This window comes from Megascapheus bottae, chromosome 3 (assembly GCF_031878675.1).
Source record: "Megascapheus bottae isolate mThoBot1 chromosome 3, mThoBot2.hap1, whole genome shotgun sequence".
Classification (NCBI taxonomy): domain Eukaryota; kingdom Metazoa; phylum Chordata; class Mammalia; order Rodentia; family Geomyidae; genus Megascapheus; species Megascapheus bottae.
Genome location: NC_143511.1, coordinates 82815554 through 82825211, shown reverse-complemented (window position 1 = coordinate 82825211; position 9658 = coordinate 82815554). Strand labels below are relative to the sequence as shown.

General features: G+C 39.6%; 1 protein-coding gene across 3 annotated transcripts in view; it reads left to right on the top strand.

Moving 5' to 3' along the window:
- The first annotated feature begins 7074 nt into the window (after positions 1 to 7074).
- Golga1 (golgin A1) overlaps positions 7075 to 9658 on the top strand; it is a 48565-nt gene continuing 45981 nt past the window's right edge. The window contains exons 1-3 of one of the 3 annotated variants that reach the window (XM_090330624.1): positions 7075 to 7123; positions 7927 to 7975; positions 9051 to 9332. In XM_090330624.1, the coding sequence (XP_090186750.1) occupies positions 9198 to 9332 (135 nt within the window). In that variant the 5' untranslated portion in view covers positions 7075 to 7123; positions 7927 to 7975; positions 9051 to 9197. Of the gene's footprint in view, positions 7124 to 7162; positions 7425 to 7926; positions 7976 to 9050; positions 9333 to 9658 lie in introns of those variants that run through there. The other 2 variants (XM_090330625.1, XM_090330623.1) reach the window with 2 other exon arrangements.

Genomic DNA, 9658 nt, shown 5'->3' with positions numbered 1-9658 from the left:
TGGCAAAGGGGGGTGGGTGGGCAGAAAACAGTTTTCTTACATTTTGTTAGGAAAAATTTAGGTGCACAGAATTGAATAATTCTGTGTGCTTTTACCCAGCCTCTACATTTTCATATGTTAATCAAGGGAGTGGTATGTAAAAAGAACAGTCACCCAATGGCTCAGTGGAACTGAGGCAAGAATTTTGTGTTTAAATTGCTTTTACCATCCCTCCTTATAAATATTTTTTAATTTGGCCTTTGCTTATTTCATTTCAGAATTCATAAATATTTAAATATTAGTAATAAGACTACCAAAGCAATAGAAAACAAAATCTTTTGTTTTCAGATTGCACAAATTCTTCCTGGAGATTCTGATATAGTCTCTGGTCTCTTAAGAACCATAGTTAACAATTTAGAAAGCATAAGATTGCAAGAGGTCAGTCATGCGCGCGCACACACACACACACACACACACACACACACACACACACACACACACACACACACACACACACACACATACAATGAAGCACAATGGAATTTTCTGCCTTCACTTGTTTCTGAAGTTGGTAAATCAACCATATTTCCTCTTTTACAAAAGAGAAAGCTGGATTCAGAAAGTTATGTGAGGGCTGGGAATTTGGCCTGGCATGCATGAAGACCCGGGTTCAATTCCTCGGTACCACACAAATAGAAAAAAGCCAGAAGTGGTGCTGTGGCTCAAATGGTAGAGAGCTAGCCTTGAGGGAAAAAGCCCAAGACAGTGCCCAGGCCCTGAGCCCAAGACCAGAACTGGCAAAAACAAACAAACAAAAAAAAAACGGCTATTTAATTATCCACCCTGACAGCTAGAACTAAAACTCAGATCTCCTAATCTCAGCCCTGTTTCTCTAGCGGCTCCACTGTTTTGTATAAGAAAGAAATTATTAGAAATTTCTATGTTGACATAAAAGTTGCTTTATTTTTCTTGGTGTGTCAAATATTGAAACCAGTGACTCTCTCCTACCAGGTGTGTTTGTTAATTCTACGTCAGATTTTGTCCCCTGACTTTAATCAGGATATATTCTTTGTATGTGTGTTTTCCTTCTAGAAAGTGGTGCTCTCTGAACCTCTCAAAGCAGAGGATTTATTGTGCCCTTCATATTTTTAAACAAGTTGGAACATTTGGTCATTATAGAAACAAAGAATGATCCATTTGTGTTTGCTGTTTCCTGATAAAGGGTCTGGGTCTCATCCACACCCTCTTCTGACCTGGGACTACTGCCTGTTTGCTTGCAGTAGAATTCCCTGAAACATTAGTTGGCAGTTGTGCTGTATTTAATTGAGATAAAGGGGAAAGTGACAAATCAGATTCTATGTGTATATCTCAATTTGGGAGCTTTCTCTGGCATCCTTTTCTGAGTTTCATCTCTGACCTCTGTGACTTAGTAACGTTCTATCTTGGAGAGGTAGTTTCAACTCATTTGAAAAATCTTGAACTTAATTGTTCATGAGACTTAGAATCTGTCTGATAACCAGGGAACATTCTGGCTAGAAGAACAGTGAAGTGCCAAGGTTTGTAATTTGGCTCCTGCCAATAGTTCAAAATCATCTGCCCACCAATATGTGAGTAAAAGATTTGAGTATGAATGCCTTGAGTCCCCTGGTGATATTTTGGGTGTTTTTGTGTTCTGTTGCTTTGTGCTTATTTGAACAATAATATTTACATTGAGGGCTCTTTTTTATTTACCTTATTTATTTAGAATTCTTATTTTTAATGGCATGTATATATTTTTGTGATGCTCAATGCAATCTGTGCATACTTTTTGTATATATGTATACATACTTGTAAATATCTTGGTATGCAAATGAGGTAGTATGTGTATATGATATACCCATCCCTGTGTGGGCTGAATTTATTTAAGTTCTGTGAGGACATCCTAGTGGCATCGTTCGTGCTGCTTTAGATAGGTTGTGGCTGGATCTCATCCATCGGCCTCTGTTTTGAGGGGCGTGTGTTGGGATAAAATGTGCTCATTTGCAGTTAAAATTAGGACATAAAGATCTTAATGAGAAGCTGGACATTCTTTGCTGTAAAAACCACCTGCAAACTTCCATGTAAATTGAATGATAACTTATAGGAACCTGAAAAACCTAAATATGTGAAACTGAGACACCAGCAGATTCTTCAGCTGTGTTTGTGCTTTGTTTTCTTGACCCATATTTGAATATTATTACTGAGTAGTGCATCATTTATATCAGTACTCAAGGGATTTGGGGAAAAATCATTTCAATCACATTTTTAAATAGGAAAATAATGTTCTTTAAGTAGGGGAAAAATAGTTCCTACTTGTTTTAATGCCTGACTATAAATTTTGGAACTTTTTTTTCATCAGTATGCCTTGTTTTACCTGTGTCTCTGTGAGGCAGAAAAAAAAAAAGGCATTAATGAAGAAGATGTAATCTAGGTAGAATGGAACTTAATGAGGAGCCGAGGCTGTCCATCAGTATGCTTGGAGCAGCCATGGTAAGTTAGCCCTGTCTTGGCACTAACTCTAGATTTTTTTTTTCTGGAATTGCATATGAATGAGTGTGCTCGTTGGAGAAAAAGCTTCCAGTAAATCCAATACCTTTTATTGTACTTTGGAGTCTCTGTGAGACCATTTGTGTTCTGCAGTCTGACCATATATATTCCCATATGCATTCATGTTTTAACTATTCCCCACATGGTAGAAAAATTTGGGATGATAGAGTTGGAGTGGATACAGAAAATACTGTGCCCATTTATGAATCTGTGGGATATTGCAGAGTATCAACATTGAGTTACCTCTGTGTTCAGATGGTATGGTTATTTACATGAGTCAAAGAGATGTTTAATAGACACTTCAGTATACTCACTGCAGAAATGAAGTAGAAGTTATTTTATCATGATAAAGTATAAACTGCACAGCAGCTTTTTACCCTCTTGTTCAGAAGATTAAACCTAACTTATCCAATAGTAAATCACCTGAAAAGAGCAATTAGTTCCGGATTGCATTGACCATCCCCCAAAATATTACATTTACCTACTATGGTATTTTTTAATAGAACAGATAACTGTTCTTAACACTTTTAAATTGTAGCATTAAATTTAAAATAAAATCATTTACAGCTTTTACCTGGATAAATTCTCCAATGTAATATTATATTATTTCTGAGAAGTCATTGAATTAGTACATAGGGTCTGATGTTTTGTTCTTTCTGCAACCAAATCCTATATTTGCAGTTGCTACTCAACAAAAGACATACCATACTTTTATTCATGGAACTGACTCAGCTTAATGTGAGCATTCATTTGAGAGAATAGCAGCAACTATGAAGCCATGTACAATGGTACACACCTGCAATCTCAGCCCTCAGGAGGTTAAAACAGGAGAAATCCAAGTGCAGGGCTAGCTTGCATAGTCAGTTTATGTCTCAAAGGTACAGCAGATAAGACTGACACTGTGGCTGTGACCTCTGATCGCACAGTTGGAGAGCTGTAGCCGTGCTGTTCAGTGTGTTAGGGATTGCTGTGAAAAGCACGTCCTTTCCCTTCATTCTCTTACACTCTGATACTTGACACCATTTGTGCTGTGACTCCCAGACCTTCCAGGATACTGGGACCATTTTCTTAGACAAGATAACCAAACACAAAAGATGATTCACCTTCCTCAAGTTGCAATTATTTAAACCTGCCCTGTTTCACAGGAAAGTAATTGGCCTGTGAATGGAGTAATAGGGAGGGTATTAGAGGGTAAGAGTTTGCACTTGACTAGGTAAGATAAATGTATAGAAGATAACTCATCTGTTGGTGCCATAGTATTTTCTTTGGACTTCTGTAAATAGGAATGTTTTCTTAAGCTAAAATTAGTATTTTTCCACTTATTCTTTTTGTGTAATATTGACTTTTGAAAAGAATTCTGTTTTTATGTAACATTGTCACTTAATCACTAACTGAAGCACCCTTTCTTAATTTTAAGACATTTTAACCATTTCTTTGTCAAATAATTTTAGTTATCACACTACTCTTGAAAAGTATAATTTATTTTTAAAAACATATTTGAATTGTAGTTTCAAGTTTCATAATATTTTGAAGTACATTACATACACAGTTTCCTATAATCCAGCCTGAATTTGGTCACATAACAGACTACAAATTGGGAACTTTTTTTTCCCATTTTAGTGGACAATTCCAATCTATAGCCTAAGACAATCATCTTTTTAGATGTAATATTGTTTATGGATATATTGATAATTTTAGGTTTCACACTTTTCTCATAAACCTATGGAGTGAAAATTCATGGACTGAGTTAAAGAACTTTGGGTAGCCTTCTTATAAGTCTGCAGTGAAAGGTGTTTAAGTTTGTCTAATACATTTTTCTCATTTGAAAGTTATGACTGTCCACTTGTCCTTGACTCAAATTAAGATTTGTAAAGCTGGGCCAGGAGTTTGGCTGAGTGGTAGAGTGCTTGCCTAGCATTCATGAAGACCTGGGTTCGATTCCTCAGTACCACATACATAGAAAAAAGTGGAAATGATGCTGTGGCTCACGTGGTAGAGCTCTACCTTGAGAAAGCCCAAGGACACAGCTCAGGCCCTGAGTTCAAGCTCCAAGACTGGCCAAAAAAAAAAAAAAAAAAGATTTGTAAACCTAATTTAAATCATAAATTTTCTAAACATCAAATCAGTATGACTAAATCACTATAAAATGTGAACCAGTATAATCCCCAAGTAAATATTTCCAAACCATACACCACTGCATTTTTTCCAAATCTTATGCTCACCCTCCTTTGTATTCCACTGATTTTTCCCACTAAATTAAAGCTATTGTGATGTATTAAAAAATCTTCAGAAAACTATTACTTTTGTAACACAGTATTTTATTTTCTGAAGAATAGTTTGTCTTGTTTATTATGTCATCATTAAATTGCCTTTAGTATTTTGATAATTTAGAACTTTTTTGTGTCTTAATATTATCCAATTTACAACATTCCTTTTGCCACATTGATTTTCCAATTTTTTTTTTTTTTTAGCAAACTTTGCAGTTTAAACTAAGAAGTCCTATATTTTCCAGGATTCTTCCAGGTGTAGTAGAAAGGTCTCAGTTAGATCATGGGAAATGCAGATATGTCCTGACAGTTTCATGGCAGAGGTCATCAGTGAAGGATTTTGTTCATTGTGTTGGCACCCCTATAAATAGTGTTTGCATTAATCATTCAGTCCAGTGAAGTAGTAGAGGTCATTTCTTACTTTGCTCTGAAGACTATTGTAGTTTTAGGCCATTTTCTCAACAATAGCCAACATACTGTTGGTATCCTCTTTCTTTACTCAGAATATCAGTAAGGCTTAATTTAATCAAGTAGGAATTATGTAAAAAGTTGGTCTTTATTTTTTCCTGAAAATTATAGTGAATCTGTCGTCCGCATTATGAGTATTAGGCAGAAATGCACTTGTTGAAATCATAGCAGAAATTGCGTTTGGAGGATATAATTACTTGATTTTTCTAGTGGTATGAAATACTTTTGTAAAAATTGTGCTTGTCTGTAACTGAAATGTTCTAGAACTATAACACTATAGGGACTATAGAGTTATATTAGCTCTCCTCAAGAGACTGAAGCACAATAATTTTCATGTAACAATCCTTATCCAAGTGCTGCTAATCTGTCCTGCAAATAATGAAACTATTTGGTTGCCTATCTAGCTATTTCACAGATCCCTTGTAATCCTTGAGACACAGCCTTGTTGCTCATTTGTATTAAAATTTATGAGTATTGTGAGTTAATACTTTAGAACAAGATCTCTCAACTCAGCTCTGTTAGACAGCAAATTGTTTGGATTTATTCGTTTTTATGTGTAATACCAGTAGAATAAACTTTGAAGGGGATATTTACAACCTACAACTAAGGGAAAATTACATTATCAATATCATTTGACTTGAACATTTGTGGTGATGTGTAAATCTTGTCTTTCAGTGTTTCTAAATTGCATAAGCTATACATTCTCTTAAACAAGGACGTTCGTTGTTTTGTTTCCCTGCCCCCTTCCAGAAGCTTTTTTTCAGCTTTGTCTGTTAAAGATGATATTTCATAGATTTTAGAGGTTGGAAATTTCATGCTACTTTATTTTCTCGAGTTCATCACGTTTGGCTCCTGTGTACGTGATTTGTCATAAAAGACAGCAAACTTTTCACTACCTTCACTAAATGAATTTCAGAGTAAACACTGTGATTCTGCAGAGCAGATCCATAGGCATTCAATATTTTTCCTGTTACACAGTGCCTATCACCTTGAGGGCACTTAAATATTAGAGGATGGGGATTTAAACATTGTTTTGATGTTTATTAAACACGATTACAGAATACTTGCTTTTTGTTGTCAGTGTAATAAAGAAAATTTTGCATTGATAAATGTTCTTTAGGAATGTGACTACATTCATCAGGTGTGAACTCTTGTAAATGAATTTTGTATCTTGAATCCACGTGTATATTAAGTGTATCATCGATATAAAAATAAACATTATTTGCTTAATGTTTTGGCTGCTGTTACCAATTGCTTAATAGCTAACCTTCCAGATGACATCTCAGATATTTTCACCTGCCTTGGAGTTGTGGATTCGTACTTGCTCTGATGTACAGATTTCCGAGTCCCGGTTGTTTTGTTAGTTTGGTTGGTTGTTTGATCGGCCGATCCTGTCGTGGTTTCTTTGAGCCTAGTCCAGCTGTTCTGAGGAGGCGGGCGGCGGGTGGACGGGGCGTGCCACCACCGGGTGAGGCTGCTTCGTCCGGGCAGCCGTGATGCAGGTGAGCCGCAGGACAGACGCTCGGGTTAAACCGCCGATCGACCGCGTCGAGCTACGAGCCAGTGTTGGGTCCTGGGCGCCCCGGGGGTCTTTGGGCAGCAGCGGCGCAGAGCCAACCTGAGCCGAACCCGCGCCCGGCCGTCGCTCCCGCCCGACGGTCGCCCAGAGCCCAGCGGGCGCACTTCAGAGCGCATGCGCGCAAGTCCCAGCCCTGCACGCGGCCACTTCCGGCGCGCCGAGGAAAAGTAGTTCCGGGTCGCTGTTTGGTTCACCGGCCTGCGGCGGGGCGGGTGACGTTGACCAGCGCTGACTAGGGGTCCTGGAGGCGGGGCTCAGCCGGCAGGTGCGCGAGTCGAGGTTCCGGGACGCGAGGAACCACCCCTCCCCCGCCCGCTGCTCCTGGCGGCCTGGGTCTGTCCCCGAAGCGGCCCGGTCGGGCTTAGCCTAGACCCAAGGCGGGGGGCCGTCCCGGGGTGCCGAAAGGCCCGGGTTGGGGCGGAAGTGGGCCGCCCCGGCCCGGGAGCCTGAAGCCTGGGGTCTGGAGCTCCTTCCTGCGCGACCTTGGCCAAGTCACCCCTCCCGAGGCTGTTTCCCTACTGTCAAGCAGGAGAGATGCCGGGTACCTCCCGTCTTTGACTGTCCAAGTAAGGGCGTGGCTAGAGGGGGCCCCGCAGGGGTGGGAACCCCAGCTGTATGGTGGCCGCACCCCTAGACGTTAGGCGTCGGTCTTTTGCTCAACTTTGGCCACCTTCTCCCCCCCTCACTCCCGTCCCCTCAGCAACTAGGTTAGTCCTGGTCAAGGCTCTGCGACCCGCCAGACCTGGGTCTGGCCCAGGTAAACATTGTCAGAACCAGCTGAGAAATCAGCACCAGCCCTCGGAAACTTTTAATCTCATTCAGCTTGTTTGGTTTTCCAAAGAGACCTTCCCTTCTCTTGTGCCTGTGAATGAAGCTCGTAAATGACAAATTTCAGAGGCCAAGGAAGGGAAAGGAGGGTATCCCACTTGAGGGTTGTCCTAGTGACAGATTTCCTTCCTCTACTTAATACTTTTTTCTCTTCCTCCATTTCGCCCATCCCCACTCAACATTTTGATTTTGGCCCTGGAATATCACATCCAATCCATTTTTATCTTTGTCTTTATTCAGAACATAATGCTTTGACCTCCAGCTGTTGGAAACCTAGTAGATAATCCAGGTGAGTGAATACTTTGTAGGTGCTGAAAGTAACATTTTTGAGAATTTTTACAGACCAAGATGTCATCTGTGGACCTTAAAGTAGAACTTGGGTACTCTCCACAAAACATAGAAAGTTAAAATTGAAACCACAATGATAGTGCTTTGTATACCAAGGAGGGTATCAGTTGTCCTGATTATCGTGTAAAATATTTGCATAGGAAATTCAGATAGTGATTGTATCAAATGCAAAGGAAAAGAGCCACAAAGCTCTTAAAAGGTTAAAAGGATATATTATAATTTAGGTTATAAGGTAATGTAGTTATCTGATTTGCATACGTTTTCCTTTCCTTTCCTTCTCTCTTTTTTTTTTGGGGGGGTGGTTTGTCCTGGGGCTTGAACTCAGAGCCTGGGCACTGTCCTTGGACACTTTGTGCTCAAGGGTAGCATTCTCCCACTTGAGCCACAGCACCACTACCAGCTTTTTTCTGGATACATGGTACTGAGGAATTGAATCCAAGGCTTCATGCTTGCTAGGCAAGCACTCTACCACTAGGCCACACTCCTGGCCCCACTGCCTACTTTTTTCAAGATTAGGACTTTTCTCACCCTAAGAAACAGCTGATTGCAAATGGAGTTATTCTAGAATATTAGTATATTAGTATATTGTTTCTTACATATGTTTGTGCCTTTGATTTAGAAAGACAGAACATCTATGGCTCTGTTTAAATCTACTGAAAGAACTTAACAAGCATGAAGTCATGATTATTTGATATTAACCTGAGCAATTTTATTGAATGTTTCACATGCCATAGCCAACATGGGAGAATAAAAAGAAAACAAGGTTGAAACCCATGAATCAGAACATTCTGTGTTCAAATGCCAGCCCTGCCACTTTGCCCGTCTTTGGCAGTTCGCCTCACCTCTTTAGGACTGAATTTCTATCTGAAACACCTTGGAGCTTTTTATATCTTTAATAATTGTATCCTATTATATGTATATTAAAGTTATGAAACTTACTTTTGAAACCTGAAGCTTAACAAGAGTGTAATCTTTCCAATGTGTAACTTAGAGCTATCTTCTCATCTGATTTATAGATACTGTGTTCCATAAGCCTTTGGTCCATATATAAGTGGGAATGCAGCTAGCGTGGACGTGTGGAACTTTTTAAGCACCTGTGTCTGAATCCAGTCACTGAGATCTACTGTCCTAGTTCCTTGGTGTAGTATAGCCACACATCAAAAATGTTTGCAAAACTAAAGAAGAAAATTGCTGAAGAAACTGCTGTAGCCCAAAGGCCAGGAGGTGCTACTCGGATACCACGCTCTGTAAGCAAGGAATCTGTAGCCTCTATGGGAGCTGACTCCGGAGATGACTTTGTAAGTATTTTATTTAAATATTTCATGGTATAAGTTATATGTAGGGCTAGGTGCTTGGTGGTTCATACTTGTAACCTCAACTACTCAAGATGCTGATATCTAAAGAATCACAGTTCAAAGCTAACCTGGGCAGAAAAATTGGTGAGACTCTTTAACTCTACTTAACTGCCAGAAAATGAAAGGTAGAATTATGGTTACATATAGAATGCTAGCAAAAAAAAAAAAATGCTCTGGGAAAGCCTGGTGCTGGTGGCTTATGCCTGTAATCCTAGAAGGCTGAAGTCTTAGGATTGCAGTTTGAAGCCAGCCTGGACAGAAAAGTTCAT